General features: G+C 34.2%; 1 protein-coding gene across 1 annotated transcript; it reads left to right on the forward strand.

Moving 5' to 3' along the window:
• The first annotated feature begins 2,884 nt into the window (after nucleotides 1-2,884).
• CLEC3A (C-type lectin domain family 3 member A) lies at nucleotides 2,885-10,645 on the forward strand. Its single transcript, XM_051975109.1, has 3 exons — nucleotides 2,885-3,008; nucleotides 7,745-7,828; nucleotides 10,055-10,645. Exons 1-3 carry the CDS (start codon nucleotides 2,900-2,902, stop codon nucleotides 10,444-10,446), a joined length of 585 nt encoding a protein of 194 aa, XP_051831069.1. The 5' UTR covers nucleotides 2,885-2,899; the 3' UTR covers nucleotides 10,447-10,645.
• The last annotated feature ends 7,755 nt before the right edge of the window (nucleotides 10,646-18,400 follow it).

Here is an 18,400-nt window from a genome sequence, read left to right on the forward strand (position 1 = left end):
TTATATATTCTGAATTATTTATATGTAATATAAAATAATAAAAATGCAACAAATATAGTACAATATCAAATTATTGTGTGTTTGATTATACGTTATATAATAATACATTTATATATTTAGGTACATTATTATCCTGGCACATTGGTACATTGTTATAAAGGCACAGAATGTATGCCAAATACATGGTCTTTTCATCCTCTGCAACAATTGGCCATGACCTCCTATAAATTTTCCAGAAGGGTTTCACTCGGCATGCTTCCTCTAGATCTCTTTATAGAGCTTCACATTTTTTTTTTACTATCACTACATGATTAGCACTCTTATACTCTTACACACTCCAATAATATTCTTCTTTTTGTTGCCACTTATTCTTAATAGTTCTTTTTTGGTAGTTGGTAATATAATCCAGGCCACTCTCCTTTACTATACATCTCTCTACTATTGCCTTTTAAACAACTAACAACATTAACTGTGATATTCTTTGCTTGATAGTCATATGAAGAATATTGGTGTCAGAGATAGATGTTTGTTCCAGAGAAGAGCCACAAGGAATCCAAATGGAAAAAGGAATTCTTACAGATGAGAAGGTTTGGAATGACATTATTCTGATTTCATCAACCTCTAGAACATTGCAGAACATCCTAGATAAGTTTCATAAGTTTTGTTTTGTTTTTACAGAAACATGAATTGACTGTAATTATCTATATAGGAAAAACAAATGAATGACAAATGACTTTTGTCTTAATTATGATATGAAGTAGGATCCATAGAATTAGTCCACCAGTTTAACTTCGGATAGACTCTATGGATGTAAAGTGAACTGGGTCCAGAATTAAACTTAATAGGAGGAAAAGAGAGAGCTACCTTACCCTTTGGAATTTGAATGTGCTTTCTAACTCAAATCAAATTAATTAACATTTGTAAACTTTGCAAACCTTAAAATGCTGTATAAATGCTATTTTTACTATTATTATCCAATTTCATTATTACCTTACTTCATTAAAACACATTTCTCTGCAAATTTTATGTGTGAGCCTTTAAATAAATATTTCTCTGTGGGATGACATGCTTGCTTTTTAGAAGAAAAGGCAAGTTAAAGATTTCTGACCGTAATGTATCTGTTTTCAAAGTTTCCCCATGAGTCCTAGGGTATTTAGGGAAAGTCCCCTAATTCAACATATCTAAATGTCCCTATATGCATATATGCATATAGTGAAACCCCAGCTATCCTCTTTCATGATTCATATCAGACTTTTGGGAAATGGAAAGAAGGATGAATTGAGGTAAGTTCATTGGGAAAAATCCCCCACTGAATTTGGAGTTAGGAAACTTGGGTTCACATACCCAACCAAACTCTACTTACAAATGTGTGACCTTTCAGATACTCCATTTAAGAAGGATGCTCAGGGCAACCATCTCTTCATTTCTCACTTGACTCTTCTGGATTTCATCACGATCTCAAGAAATCTTTGAAATGTACACCTCCTCAATATATCTCCTGCCTCTGAGGCTCTTGTCATCCTCTGATTGGAGAGGATGGAGGGTGGACATTAAAGAAGAGCTCCTCCTATATACTACATTTAAGGAAGATGCCCCAGACAGCCAAGTTATCATTTCTTATTTTATTGCAGGACTTCATCATGCCTCACTCCCAAATCCACATTGGATTTTTTTTTCTTTTTATGTTCTCTCTTCCCCATTAGAATGGAAAATCCTGAGAGGTAAAAATAGTTGTTTGCCTTTCTTTGTATCCCCAGCACTTAGCATAGTAGACTAATACAAAAACTGAATGACTTGTAGCAAATCACTTACCTTTTTTAGGTTTTAATCTTCTAATGTAGAAATTCAAACCATGAACTAAGTTCATTTTTTTTTTTACCAGACTACCATCTAGATTCCTCCATTATATCCCAGAAAACTCTACATACTAGAAGATTACTTCAGCCCTGGAATTCTCTCTTCTGCCTTTGCTGCCCCTTCTTCTGAGTAGAAGCTTCTCCAAGCACATCCATTTAAGGAAGAGACTCTGGCTAGCCATTTCTTCATTTTTCACAGACTGCAATCCAGCCTCTCCCATCAGTATTCCTTTTATATATTATTTTCTCTAATTAGAATATAAGGTCCTTGAAGATGAGAAGGTTTCTTTTTGCTTCTCTTTTTATTCTCAATAGTTAGAACAGTGTCTAGTTCACAATAGGCACTTAATAAATACTTGTTGATTTGTGTTATCTAAGTGAATTCTAAGATCACTTTGAGCTCTAAGTTCTACAATTATATTTTTTTTCAATAAGTAGAGGCAGATATGCTGGTGACCTTGTGTTATAGTTGGAAGAACACTGGATTTATAATCAGAGAATGTAAACTGGAGTTCTGGTTTTAACACTTATGATCCTAGACAATTTAGTTTATAATTCTAGCCTCAGTTTCCATACTTGAAAAATAGAGAAACTAATATTTGTAGTAACTCATATGGTTCTATGTGAAAAGGGTCTCGTAAATCTTAGAGGGCCTTCTAAATAAGAGCTATTATCTTGATTATTACCTAGTACCATTAGTTTCAGAAATTTAGTCTGATACTTAAAAAATAGGTTTCTCAAACATATCAATATTTTGGGAAGTAAGGAAGTAATGGAGGAAAACTGTCAAATGTGATATACCAGGTATAAAAATCATCTGTCAAAATGCAAATCAGCCAAGAAATGTAGCCAAAATGAGCTTTTTTAACTTGAGGAGGGAGAACAAGGAGCCACCTTATACTCCAGCCAACAGAAGCACTTTGACTGGTTTCATGGGTGAGAAGAGCCAGCTTCTCTAGCTCATTTTTATAAAGCCCAGGACTATTCAGCTGCACCATTTGCTCCTAACTGCTCCTGAGTTCCCTGATACTTCTTGGAGAGAAATGGCCCATAATGGACTTGGAATCTTCATCCTCATCATTATTTTACTCATTGATCAAAGCCAGCCTGCCAAACTAAAAGCCAGAAAACACAGCAAACGTAGAGTGAAAGGTAACCATTTTCCTTCATACATTAAGAAGTTTGGGAAATAAAAGTGTTGGAAGGGAACTTAGAACATAGAATATAAACATGCCAATGCTGATATTCTTTTTTAAAATCTCTCCCAGTTCTAACATTTGATGCTCTGAGGCCCCTTCCAACTCTGATAACTGGATGTTTTTTTTAAGAAATATCTTAAGGGGGAAAATTACCAAAGAATCAAGGCAAGGGAAAGGATCAAAATTTCTCTCTATTACTTTCAATAATTCTCTAATCTTTAGAGAATTCCTAGTTAAAGGTAACTCTTATGTTTCCTTGTCAATTTTCTTTCATTAACAATTAACTCCACAATTGAACATATTACAAATAATAAAAACAAAGAAAAAAAGAATAGAATCAGTATCCACATGTGACACCAAATAAATGTGTGAAGAAGTCAAATCATTTATACTTTTCTTTTCTATAATTATAAAGATCCTTTCCCCAATTCCCTATTTTTATAAATACTAATCTGGGCTTAAGTGTTTAGAAGCTAAGTTTTTTCTGGGCAATCTTATATTTGCCAGTGTATTTTCTTCAAGTCCAATTCTAACATCTCCTTGTTAGAGAATGCAAGAAGGAGGCTAGAGAGAAAGGAAAGAAAAGAATGAATGTAGAGAGAAATAGATGATGTGGCAAGTTTATATAACCTCCATTTTGTCTATATTAAAGAATCTGCAAAATGGTGACTGCTGTAATGTCTGAGGCCAGACAATGAGGAAGAACAGCAATGTTTATGTGTATTTGTTAGTCATATCTCTATGTGTGACTAAAGTAGATAATTTTTTGGCCCCTAACTTAAAATGGGCCCATTCAAGGGTCAGTCTTTATACCCAAAATGATTTTTTTTTGTAACCTCTCAACATTAGACTAAAGAAACTGAGACTTCTAAGTGGGAGTTCTTTGGGATAGGAACCACAGTCATCTGATACAGAGGAGGCTTTGTGGGAAGTCTGAGTGGTGAAAAATAGCCATATTCAAGACTCAGCTCTGGGAAACAGGTCGCTAGGGCTTTAACTATATACTTTACACCACATGAATCCCAGACCATAGAATAACAGAGTTGGATGGGATACAACACATAAAGAGAGATTAGAGTAGAAAGAGGATTTCAGTGGGAGAAAGAAGACCTTGCTTCAAGCTCTGGCTCTGCCATTTTTTAGCTGTGTGATCTTGGAGGCAAATTGCTTCTCCTCTCTGATTCTCAGATTTCTGACCTGTAAAATGAAGTTTGGGATAACGCTTCCGTGAGGTTGCCTCCAGTTCTAACATTCTCTAAGAGTAATTAGAACTGGAAGGATAACTAATAGAGTTAAAAGGGACCTTAGATTATATAACATAGATTGTTAAATATGGGCAGAAACTTAGAACAAGAACATGGAATGTTAGAGGGTAGAAAGGACATTTTGGAGCATTTAGTTTAACTATATCATTTTACAAATGGAAAATTTAATGTCTAGATAGATGAAGGAACTTGCCCAAGGTACCCACAAAATTTCATCCCAAAGCTTAGCTTTGTCCCTGATTTGGCTGACACCCTGTTTGATGCAAAGAATATCAGCCTAGTGTGAGGAAGGCTGATTCTATTGGTTCAAATCCCTGACAGTTCTAATGTAATGGGAATAGCAGTAGATTTGGAGCCAAAAAAAACTAGATTCTAATTTCAGCTGTACCTTTTATGAAGTCTGCAATACTCAACAAATTCCTTCATCCCTCTAGGACTGTTTCCTTATCTCTAAAATGGAGGTAAAAAAATTACTTTCCATTTTTCTAGTACTTTATAGTTTGTAAAGTATTTTCCTCATGATAAAACTGTGAGTATAACAATTATTATTCCCATTTTACAAATAGATAAACTGATATTCAGATAGGGAAAGTGACTTAGCTGAAGTTACTCATCTAATTTAAGATAACCAAACTGTCAATCCTGACTCCAAGTTCATGGATTTTTTTTTATATTTTTGTAAAATAATAAAAACTATTACAACAAAATTAAACAATACCCATTAGCCTTACTGAAAAGTCTAAAAGACATGGAAGAAGAGAAAGATCTATTACTGGTATAGTGGATAGAGACTGAGGCCTGGAGTTAGGAAGATCTGAGTTCAAATACAGCCTCAGATACTTCCTAGCTGTGTGACCCTGGGCAAATCACTTATCCATACTTGCCTCAGTTTCCTCATCTATAAATGAATAGGAGTGGGGAATGATAAACCACTCCAGGATCTTTGGCAAGAAATCTCCCCCAGCCCCCCACCAAAAAAAGGATCGCAAAAAGTTAGCGTAACTAAAATGACTAAATAACAACAAAAATTACTGGGTTAGGTCTGCAACCTTTTCCACCAATGAATGTTAAATAATAGAGCTAAAAAAATTTATTTCATATTTCATAGAGCTAAATCACAATTCTTAAAGGGACTTTAGAGATTGTCCAGTCTGATGGCTTCATTTTACATATAGTAAAACTTGGGCCAAAAGGAGGTAAGAGACTATTCATAGTGACAGGCCTGGGATTTCAAGTTATTGATTCTAAATCCAGAAGGCTTTCTGCTGTCACATGGCCTCCTAATTGCTGTACTCTGTAATATTTATACTTTTTTCCTTACATAATTGTGCAGAACGTTGTAATCTGGCCTCAATGTTATAAACCAAAAATTCTCAGTAAATTCCAATGCCTCCTTGTTCTCTCTAGAATCAAAAATAAGCTCTTTTTTTTTTTTAATTTTAAAGCCATCATAATATAGCTCCAAACTATCCATCCAGGCCAATTGGACATCATTTCTCCTCCATGCAGCCAAACTGATGTTCTCTCAGTTCTTCACACACGGCAATCTATGTCTTTGCACATCCCCATGACTAGAAAACCCTGCCTCTCCTCTTTGTCTCAGTCATTGTCTTCCTTCAACATATACCTCAAGCAGAAGATTCCAAGTGAATTTTTTGCCAATCCCCCACTAGTGTCTTCCCTTTCTTAACTATTTTGTTTTAATATTGTTATTCTTTTTTTTTTTACTTATGGCATACATACCTATATATCTATATTTTATATGTATATAGTTATATGTATATACATAAATATGTACTATAATTTAAATTATACATAACATATAATAAATCTATGTAATACATGTGTCTATAATATGTACTATAATTTGTTCATCTTTAAAATATAATGAATCTATGTAATGCATTGCCTATATATACTCATATATATGTATCTACACATATATATATTTGTCCTTGTTGTCTCTCCTGTAATACTATAATTTCTTAGCCAGTAGGGATTGTTTCATTCAGTGTATTTGTATCCCCAGTGCCTACAGGTACAAAAGGGGACAGCAAGGGGGTAGAAGAGACAGAATACTGGACTTGGAGTCAGAAAAACCTGAATTCAAATCTGGCTTTAGACACAGCTAGAGTGTCACTCTAGTCAAGTCACTTAACGTCTATCTGATTCAGTTTTTTTTTTTTATCTGTAAAACAGAGAATAATAATAACACAACTCCCAAGGTTCTAAGGAAAAAGTAAAATGATATTTGTGAAGCACTTTGCAAATCTTAAGCTCTAAATAAATGCTAGCTATTGAAAACTTGCCAGTTGATTGACAGTATTTCCTATTTGAATTATCCAGGAAAGGTAGTCTAGATAGGGACTAGATTGTGAGGGCTTTAAAAATTTAACAAAGGAGCTTATTTTTTATTTTAGAGGAAACAAAGAGATGCTGGAATTTATTGAGTAAGGTATGAGTATTTTTGGCTTACAAAATTGAGGCCAGATTACAAAGTTCTGCACAAAACTGTAAGGGAAAGAGTACAAATTGCTTATTTCAAAGTGTTATTGCAATGAAAGCAATTCATAAATCTTAAATCACCACAGACATGCAAGTTAATAGTATCATTATTATAGGGTCATGCTTGTGGCTAAGATACAGCTTGTCCCAACTGAACTTTGAATTCCCTGACAATCAGGATAGAACCTTATTTAAACTTTGTTGAGACCTCAGTATACAGCAAAATATTACGTACACAGTTGGGGGCTCAATAATTATTATAATGTATGTAACTCTATTCTAAACCTGCTACAGGCCATGAATAATTAATTCAATGAAGGATGTTATATCCCAACATTAATTATAAAAAATAATAACAATAATAGAACTGAGCTGAACAGTATTTTAACAGGCAATCTGATGTGGTGCAAAAAATATTGTATTTAATCAGAGAACTTGTTTTGAATTCCAATTCTATGTAACCTTGAGCAAAAAACTTCATTTCTCTATAAAAAAAAGGTTGGATGAAATGATCTTTATCATAGTTTCCAGCTCTAAATCATATAATCTAAGGATTACAAACAAAACAAGCTTCATTTACACTTCACAATCACTCCATTAAGTAGATAATGAGAATTTTATTTCTTTTTACAAAGAAACTAAGTATGTTAGAGAAGAAAGTAACACAACAACCCTAGGTATTTTTATTCCCATTTTAAAGAAGAGAAAACTGAGTCTCAGTGAGAGAAAGTGGCCCAAAATGTCACGGAGTATCATCCCATGTAAGTTCTTGAAAGAAACTTTATCAAGACCATTTGTTTGTGGGTCATATGAATCAAGGTATTTTCCTTTGTGACTGCCTACTGGCATCTTTGTTCAGCAAAACTACTTTTCAATATCCTTGTTTTGTTGTCTTATGTCTTTGTCATGTACACAAAAGAAAAGGATGGTGACCTAAAAACACAGGTGGAGAAGCTCTGGAGAGAAGTAAATGCCTTGAAGGAAATGCAAGCCCTGCAGACAGGTAAGAATGTATGTCGTGGGTGACTTGTTGCTGAAAGGTGCAAGATGTCACCAAAGATCTGGGACCAAAGTGTCACAAAATGTTAGAGCTGGAGAGAACCTTAGAAATCAACAAATCCCCCCCAGTTTTACAAAACTGTCTTCTTTTTCTTAATTATATCCCCAGTGCTTAGCACAGTGTCTGGCTCACTGTATTCATTTAATTTAATCAACTTGAGTGATTGACCAAGATGACAAAGCTAAAAGATAAACTATAGCTTATATATATAAGTTACATATTAGCGAATAAGCTATAAGTTTATATAGCTAAAAGCTAAAGCTTTTATAGCTATAGCTACAGCTAAAAGATAAGAAATGGCTTTGCAGAAAAAGAGAGGCAGCTAGATGGCACAATGGATAGAGCACTGACTTGGAGTCAGGAGGACCTGAGTTCAAATCCAGCCTCAGATCCTTAACACTTACTAATTGTATGACCCTGGGCAAGTCAATTGACCTCACAAAAAAAGAAAGAAAGAAAACTCAGAATCAAACTCACATCTTCTGATTTCAAATCTGAAGATTTTTTCATTGTACCACAATAAATGAGAAGAGAGCCTTCAAAAGCTGAATTGCTAAAAATATCCTTATCATTCAACACCAAGAAGAAATAAATCTGTAAGAGCAAACAGAGATGATTCATACATAATGGGAATGGAATAAACAATTATATAGCTTCTACTATGTGCTAAGCACTGATTATACTAAATTATTACTTCATCTGATCCTCACAGCAATCCTATAAGATAGGAATTATTATTACACCCATTTTACAGTTGAGGAAACTGAGGTTAAGTGACATGCACAAGGTCACACAACTTGTACTTGTCTAAGGTCATGAGCTTGTCTTCTTAAGCTCAGTCTTAGTGTTCCATCCACTGCACCACCAGCTTCCTTTGCTTGTGCCAGCACAGCACTTTGTGGTTTACAAATTGTAGCATTTTCAGGTAAGAAAGGAAAGAAATATTATAGCCATTTTCTAAATGAGAAAATCAAGACTAAGGGAAGGGACCTGCCTTATTCAAGAGCATATAGCTATTGTCAGATCTGGGATTCAAACTTAATTCTCATGCCCATCTCTTTCCATTGCTCCTGCCCAAAGATCCCTGGTCATAGACAAGCCTGAGTTTCTTTGCTATTTTTCTGTAGTCAATTATCTACAAATTAAGAATCAGCTTTTTCTCTACATCAAGGCCTGGCTTCTGGCTTCAGCCCAATGGCTCACTTATTGAACATTATTCTTTGGTAGTTGAGACCCCTTTTTAGGGGTCTCAACATCACCTCCATTCTTATGCCAAATGAAAGTATTATTAGAAATAATAATAGAGAAAATTATGAGAAATAATAAATATTAGTAAATAAAATAATAAACAAAATTATTAACAGATAATAGAAAAATAGTATGAGAGAAATGAATCCTGGAAAATGAAGGTGCCTTAGCTCACAATTCATTAGAATTACTGGAACTGGAACCTTCGAGTCCTGGCTCCTAATTGAACATCCTGTTCACCATACTAGTTGATTATTTGATGGTATTCAGAAGGATTTTTTTAAAGGAATAAATATAAAATTCAAAATGAGGAATTTTATATTTATATATACTGAATATATATGTAATTTATATTTAATTAATAAAAATAGATTTAATTTCCACTCATTTAGTGAAAAAAATTAATCTACTATGAATACGATGACAGAAATTATCTGAGTTCCTAAAGGTTATTACCATGAAGACCTTAGCAAAATGAAAAAAACTTGAATATGAACCTGGCATCATACACTATGTTTTTCATCCAGGAAGTGAAAGAATGAAAAGCATTTAATACTTTCTGTGACTAAGGCACTGTGTTAAGTATTGAAGATATAAATGTAAAATCTTTTTTCCTCAATAGCATTTTATTTTTCTAAATAAAATTAGTTTTCAACATTCATTTTTGTAAGACTTCATGTTCCAAATTGTTCTCCCTCTCCTTCTTACTACCCCTCTCCCAAGACAGCAAGCAATTTGACATAGGTTAAATATGTATAATCCATTTAAACATATCTCCATATTTAAGACTTTTTTTTGGAATAGATTCTTAACTTAAGGTCCATGAATTTATCTTAAAATATATTTTGCTAATTATATTCAACATAATTGGCTTCTATTGTAATTTTATTTTATGTATTTAAAATCATACTCTCTTCACAGTCTGCCTCCGAGGCATGAAAGTACATAAAAAATGCTACCTGGCATCTGATGTCTCCAAGCACTTCCATGAGGCAAATGAGGATTGTATTTCCAAAGGAGGAACCCTGGTCATTCCTAGGAACAGCGATGAAACTAATGCTCTGAGAGATTATGGAAAAAAGAGTCTACCAGGCATTAATGATTTTTGGCTGGGGATTAATGACATGGTCAATGAAGGCAAATTTGTTGATGTCAATGGTATAGCCATTACCTTCCTCAACTGGGATCGTGCACAGCCCAATGGCGGGAAGAGGGAAAACTGTGCCTTGTTTTCCCAGGCAGCTCAAGGAAAGTGGAGTGATGAGTCCTGCCGGAGCAGCAAGAGATACATATGTGAATTTGTCATTCCCTAGAGGGTTCATCTTGAACACAAAGCTTCCAGGCAGAATGTGATATTGATCCTTCCCATTGGTAGATGCTGCTCAACCATAAGATTCAGAAAGGCAAGAATGGAAATCCAGCAGCCATGTGTTATTAGAACAAAATGGTTGGTCTGTCCAATTGACCACATGTCATCTTCATGGAATTTTCTATCCTGCAATATATACATTATTAAAACTCTTCCCACTGGGTCTCACCTTGTCAAATATTTCAGTCACTGGCTGGTGGGGTTGCATTGGGGGAAATGAATTTGAATTCAAAACTATTATAAATATTATTATTTAATGAAAGAATAATTGGCATTAAGCTTTCTGAAATTTGCCAGTCTCTAGCAGAGTTTGATCAAACTTCTTGAGCAATGCCATGACAATTTGAGAGTTAAGATTTCTAATTATTAAGAGTGAAGAACATATGAGGAACCAAATGGTTTTGGCAGCTTAAGAGAGCTATCTAGAAATTATAGATTCTGATGGAATTATGGAAAGAGTAATGGCTTTAGAATTGGTGACCTGAGTTTGAATTGTTGCTTTAGTACATAAGCACTTTATGACTATGTCCAAGTCACATTATCCCCTTTAGTCTCAGTTCTCTCACTAGTAAGGCTTGTACCATCTACCTCATAAGGTGAGGGAAGTGCTCTGTTGCCTTAAAACAGTCTAAAAATTTTTTTTTGTATTGTTAGCTATTAATACTTGTTAGCCTTCACTATCTAGCTAGTCTTGAAATTAAAATTGATGTATCTTTTTTAATTGAGGAAGTCTAGCTGAAAAAATGCTATCTAGTCCAACCCTCTTCTTTTATAGAAGAATCTGAGATTCAGAGAAGGACTTATGCAAAGAGCTTGGGTTTGAATTATCCTCTCTTGATTCCAACTTCAGTGACTTTTCCCCTATATCCCAAATGTAGATAATTTACAGCTATTAACTATTAAGTTACCAAAAAACTACAATACATAGCTAGAAGTTGCCAAAATTTATCAATCTGGTATTCACGATCTCACCTCTCAGAGCCTCAGTTTCCTTATTTGTAATATATACATGCTTCTATTTGTACCTTCAACTTCACAGGAGGGCAGAGGCTGAAAGATCATGAGAACCTCCATGTCAGTTATTATTCTCTTAAGTAGAAATTCCTAATCCTCCAGTATTTTAAGCTTGACAAAACATTTTCTTCATTACAATCTTGGGATATAGAGAACACAAATATTGCTATCAGTTTTACAGGTGAGTAAACTGAAATCAAAAAGGAAAAGGTGATTTATCCAATTAAATGATGATATTAAGATTGAAACTTAGAATCTCTGACTTCAAGTTCAATGATATATCTGCTTCCCTGGTATTTCTCAATAAGAAATTGAAGATGGGGTAGCTAGGTGGGGCAGTGGATAGAGCACCATTTCCTAACTGTGTGACCCTAAGCAAGTCACTTAACCTCAATTGCCTCAGGGGAAAAAAAAAGTTGAAGGCACTAAAATCAAACTGTGGACAAGAAAAGTTAGTTTTGACCACCATACCAGACATTCCCAGAGCCATCTCTGTATTTTGTATTGCAATCAAATCACACACAAATCACGCACAGCAAGAAAAAGAGGAATAACTGTCATTTAAGTAATAAATTATGAGGTAAATCAGAATCTGTGGAATGAGGGGAAAATTATATTCCATTAATTTAATTATCACCATTTAATCTAATTTATATAACATTTGAAGATTTATAAGAGCTTTCCTATGAAACATAATGCTAGGAATATTGTTTCAGAGTCTTGCACATAGTAGGTACTGAATTAAAAGATACTGAAATAAAAGATCACCATTTTGCAGATAATAGGATTTTGGTCAATATTATACAGGTAGTTCCTAGCAAATTCAGAATTTAAATCCAAATTTCCTGATTCCAAAATCAATGTGCTTTTCATTTTCATTTTACTACAATGGATATACTAATGATTGGAGAGGTGATATTAGGAGTGTTCTGGCAAGTACTTAACAACTGACTCTGAGCTGGGTTAGGAGTAAAGGAGTACACATGACTCACTTCTACAAATTCATCTGCATTATTCATATTTTCTTCATCATTTTTTAGGTCTAGAGAAACAACAAAACAGTAAATCAAGCCCTGGAATATAGTGTTTGCTATTGTCCAAGATATAAATGCTCACACTGAAAATTTAATAATCAATCCTCAAGTCATACAAGTTGGCTACAATCTATCACTGGGTGGAATGAGATGTCATTGCTCTTAGTTCCAAAAAAGTGTTAGAATCAGGATTTGATAAGATCATAAAATAAGGGCTAGAAGGGCATCAAGTGCTATTCCCTCAGTTAATAGAGGAGAAAACTGAGATCCAGAGAGATGAAGTGTTTTGTTCAAAGTTTATAGAAGAAGAAAAAGAATAGCCAGACACTATTACCCTAAGTTCAGTGCTCTTTTCACTGCATCATGTAACCTCTATTTCAATGCATATATGTGTGAACCTTTTATCTGAACCTCTTGATTCTGACCCCACAATACTTGTTTTATAAATACTCTGTACTGAATGGACGATTTCTGTCCCACCTAGAGTACAGTCTTCTGAATTATAAAATTTAGCAGCTATAGTTGAACACATTATACCTTGATCCCAATATCATGATGTCATTGATCTTCAAGTATGAAGGATGAACAACAACAATAGGGCGATTAAGAAAAGACATTACTATGTATATGTTTATCTGTCTGTCTGTCTGTCTACTTAAATAGCTGTCTATTTATGGCTTTGTCCATTTATTCATCACACACATTCTCTCCCTGTGCATCCATCTCTCTTCCTATTTTATAGTTGTTCTCTCCCTGAGATTCATACTTACCCATTATTCATGAGGGACTCGATACTTAGATTAAAAACTAGATTGAGAACTATCTCTTTGTATTCAATATTCTATTGAATTTTGTCAAACTCTGAATAATAAAAATACAGCTTGGAGGGAACTTTAAGAATAGCTACTCAATTCAATTTCAGAAATTTGTTAAGCATTGGTTGTGTTCAAGGTACTATGATCCGATTCCACCCTTTTGCAGAGGCAGAAACTTAAAATGTGAGGGGAAAGGACCTGCCCCAGATTACTCAGTGAAAGAGTATAGATTTGAATCTAGGTCAAAAAGAAAATCTAGTCAAAAGATTAGAAGTCCAAGGTTTTTCCATTATACCACACTGCCTCAAGTTGTTTAAATAACTTTCATATGCATATGCAAAGATCTCATTGTTCATCAAACACCAGAATTAATAATCTCACACTTGATTTCCATTTCTGAACATCCAGACTCAAACATTTGCTGTCCATTTTTTGCCACATGGATCATAGATCATAAATTTAGGGTTGGGAGGTACATTTGAAGTCTTCGGGTCTAACCTCTTCATTTTACAGATGAGGACACAGAGGAACAGGGGGTTCAGTGATTTACCCAAATTCACACAGTCAGTGTCTGAAGCAGGATCTATGCCTAAGCCTTCTTGACTTCAGGCCTAGTATGCTCCCTTTACATCATATTGTCTACCTTGGGATACAAAAATTACTTTCAGATTGACATTCACAGTCAGATTTCTCACCATTCATCACTAATCTGTTGAGCACCAGAAACAAGGATCTCTCACCCATAATTTCCATCTCTGAACAACGAGATCTAAAAAATTGCTGCCCAGTCTGTAGGTCTGAAAGCCCACCTGTCATCTTTTATTTTTGCTAAATGGCCCAGGATCCTGTCCCAGAAGAACGTGATTTTATTTCATTTGTGAACATATTCCTCAAGTTATTTATCTAAAATTATTTTAGGGTTCAAATCATCAACTATATTTCTCTCTGAAAAATATAATTTTCTTAGTCGACAGAAGCAGAATAATCCAAAATACTTTTTATTGTTTCATTTAAACATAACTTTTTCTCATCACATCACTCATGCAATATTACATAATGTTTTAGCCTACAGTCTCCTTTTCATAATGTGCTTAGAAATAAATTTCTTAGTTATAGATCTTATTTACTGTATAGTAAAGGCTGAATGCTCTTCAATCAAATACCCTTGGTCATCCTGATGTGAAAATTATGTTCTCTGCCATGTTTGACAATACCAGAGGTGTTCAGTCTTTCAGACACAGCCTAGGTAACTGCCGAACTAGACTGCCGGTAGACTGGCCTCCAGAAAAATAAAGCATTGCAGGATTGAAGGACTAAAAAAAGTTTAAAATTTAGTAATTACCATTTTTGAAGTGCTTTAAGATTTGTAAGGCCCTTTTTCTTACAACATCCCTAGAGAGCCTTTCATGATTACAATCCCTATTTTACAATTGAGCAAATGAAGATTCAAAAAGTCATAAAAGTTGTAAGCTTCAGATCTGAGATTCAAAACCAAATTCATAAAAATACCATTGCAACAGAAATTGCTTTCTTTGTCAGTGACCAGGCTCCTTTTGCCAGTCTAACAATGATTGTATTGGACCTCCTCAAAATAAATGAGCCATTTTCATTTGTGATAATGCCATTATTAGTCCAGTATCTGTCGGTATGAAGGGAGAAGTATGGGTAGATCTTGAATAGTTAAATCAAGGTAATCCCTAGAAGGAACAGGGGACACCAAAGGTATATAGTTGAGAGAAAATATTGAAAGGCAGCAAAGATTGTAATTAATCACTTCATAAGAGGTTATGAAAAGGTTGAAGGAGTAAATTACAAATAATTAAAGAAATTCAAATTAAAGCAACTCCAGTTCTATTTCACACCCATCAGATTGGCAAACATGACATAAAAAAATATAACAAATGTAGGAAGAGCTTTGGGGAAATAGGTATGGTGTGGAGCTATGAAATGACCAATCCATTCTGGATATCAATTTGGAAGTAAGCCCCCAAAATTGTCCATACTTCTTAACAATTCAGCAATATTACTACTAGACTTATTTTACCAAGTAGACCAAAGAAAAAAGAAATGGACCCCATACATACAGAATTAATTATGACAACTCTTTTTATGCTAGCAGAGAACTAGAAATTAAAGGGATGCCCATCTATTGGGGAATGCCTAAGCAAATTAGGATATAAGAATGCAATTATAAAATGAAATATTAAGCCTAAGAAATGATAAAATATACATGAGAAATGAGTATAACCAAGAGAATAATTTGTATGACAATACCAACTTTCTAATAAATAAAGTGAAAGAGCTACTCTCCCAGAATAGTGTGGCCCACAGCCCAATGGATATGATCCCACAAAATTGGGGAGAGTAGGATGCTAGATGAACTGAAAACCATACTATATACTAATTATTTAATGATAGCTAACTTTTATGTATCACTTACTATGTACTCTTCTAAGACTTTATAATTATTATCTCATTTGATTCTCACAACAACCCTGGAAGACAGCTGCCGTTATTTTCTCTATTTTTCAGTTGATGACATTAAAATAAACAGAAGGTAAGTATCACAAACTAGTAAATATCTGAGGCTGAATCCTCAGGTCTTCCTGGTTTCAGGGGCAACTAGGTGGCATAGTGGATAGAGTGCTCCATCAGGAAGAATCATCTTCTAGTATACATATGGTGGATTGGACTAAATGTCTCTTTCAAAACTGACAATCTCCGATTCAGATCAAACACATGCCCTGGGACGTCTTTCCCATACCAATTTTTGCACAGGCAGGTTGGGTCCCCATAGAGTTGCTATGGCTTCCTTCAGGATCTAGTAGACCTGAGCAGTTTCGTGTTGTCTTTCTAACTCTACAGCTTACAGACCTGAATGGTATGTTTGTGGAATCCTATGATTATCAGTGGTTACCAATTAGTCAGCCAGACTCACTTGGCTCTTAGAAATATTCACTAAAATAATAAAATATCACCCCGTTTACCCAAAATAGTCTGTTATACACTCTCCCATCAGTACATATAGAGTTCTGGAGAAAGAGACTTAAGGGCCTAAGAGACAAAGAAGTGATCTACTATTCTTGAAAGTCCTTTTGCAGTAATTCTCAAAATGCTCCCTCAGATAGAGTATAGCTTTTGTGTTGGCTTCTTATAGAGCCTCAAATGTGTCTTTTATCATCATGTCCAGCCTATTTTCAGCTCTTGATGGAGACTGTTAGGATTCCTGTGACAAACCTTCAGATCTTCTGTAATTTACTAGGCTCTATTTTCATCAAAGAAGGAGGGGAGACTGGCCAAGATTCCCTTTCAGAGCACTGGCTAGAAGCTTCCACCATTAAATGATAGATGCTTAAATTCTTGATTTCAAACTATCTCATTCCTCACAGGGAATCACCAAACTCAATCATTCCAAATATATTTCCTATGTGGCTTTACTTCACTTCATCTAATGACTTCTAAATTGGTCAGGAACTTTCTGCACTGGATTAAAGCCTATGATATTATACTAATTGGTGTCCCTGCCATGTTCACAATTAGTTCATGTGATTATTTGATTGTTCTCATATGATCAAAATACTAAGACGTAGCTATTTGAGTTGGGAGGGTATCAAATTAATTTACTAACTCAATTAATGCTCATCCTTATACTGAGATTCCCATAAAATATATTAAAGATTAAGAGTTGTAAGAGATTTTAGAAGTTGGGCCATGATACTTAGATTTCTCCTATCTACCCTAGGCAAACCATTAAACCCAAGTCTGCCTCAGTTCCTCATCTATAAAATGGGGATAAAAATAGTACCAAACTCTTAAAATTGTTATGAGGATAAAAAGAGGTATTATTTATAAAGCATTCTGCAAAGTTAGTGTTATATAAATACTAGTGATAATAAGAATTAGTTATTATATTATTTATGAAGTACTTTGTCAACATAAAATATCATATAAATGCTACTAACAATAATAATAATTGCTGGTGTTATAATAATATTTATAAAGCATTTTGCAAACTTAAAATGCTAGTAATAATGGTAATTACTATTATTATCATAATTTTATAAAGCATTTTACAAGAATGAAATGTCATATAAATGCTAGTTATAATAATAATAATTGCTATTATTATATAGTATTTATAAAGCATTTTGCAAACTTAAATTGCTGCATAAATATTAGTAATAAAATAATAATTACTATTAAGCCACATGATCTTAGAAAAGTCATTTTCCCTTTCCTGAGTGTTAGTTTCCTCATCAGAAAAATAGGACTTCTTATTTCCCAGGATTTCTGAGGAGAGAGCTTTAAGGAACTAACATCTAATCTGAGCCTTGATCTGTACTGGAGATGCCAAGAATCAATGGGGACAACTTATGCATTGGAAGTTGGAGAGAGAATGTTTTGTGCAGGGAACATTTAGTATGCTGGTTTTGCTGGAACTTAAAATGTGGGGTGGGAATAATGGGGAATCAACTTGGAAAAGCAAATTGAAGCCAGATCGTGAAAGGCTTTAATTGCTAAATGGGAACATTTGTATTTTTTTTTTTTGAGGCAATAGAAAACCACTGAAGCTTCTTGAGCAAAGGAATGATCAAATCTGTGATTTAAGAATATCAATGTGGAAGTTATATGGAGAATCGATATGAAAGGAAAACAACTAGAAGCAGGAAGACTTATTTGGAGGTTATTAAAATAATTGGAGAGAGGTGATGAAGGCCTCAATTAGTGGTTAAGAAGAGGTCTGATGCAAAGGATGTTGTGGAGGTGGAATTGACAAGATCTGACAACTGATTAGATATTAGGGGAAGAGAGTAAAAAAGAATAAGGCTAGAGTTGCTAATCTATATTGCATAAAAATGATAAACTTGGGAAATTAAGAGGAAAAATAAGTTTAAGAGGAAATATTGTGATTTCTGTTTTGCATGTGTTTATGCTTATTTTTCCCATGATGCTGAGTATTTTTTGGTAGAATCCCTTATTTATGGAAAGGGGTGTTTTGTAGCTATTGTTTTAATAGGTAATATATTATAACATA

This window comes from Antechinus flavipes, chromosome 2, assembly GCF_016432865.1.
Source record: "Antechinus flavipes isolate AdamAnt ecotype Samford, QLD, Australia chromosome 2, AdamAnt_v2, whole genome shotgun sequence".
NCBI lineage: Eukaryota > Metazoa > Chordata > Mammalia > Dasyuromorphia > Dasyuridae > Antechinus > Antechinus flavipes.

Excerpts from the sequence above, each read along its gene's own strand:
- CLEC3A (XM_051975109.1), top strand. The coding sequence starts at position 2,900 with ATGGCCCATAATGGACTTGGAATCTTCATCCTCATCATTATTTTACTC. Across the intron at positions 3,009-7,744 it reads CAGCAAACGTAGAGTGAAAG|AAAAGGATGGTGACCTAAAA; the intron begins GTAACCATTTTC and ends TGTACACAAAAG. Across the intron at positions 7,829-10,054 it reads AATGCAAGCCCTGCAGACAG|TCTGCCTCCGAGGCATGAAA; the intron begins GTAAGAATGTAT and ends CTCTCTTCACAG.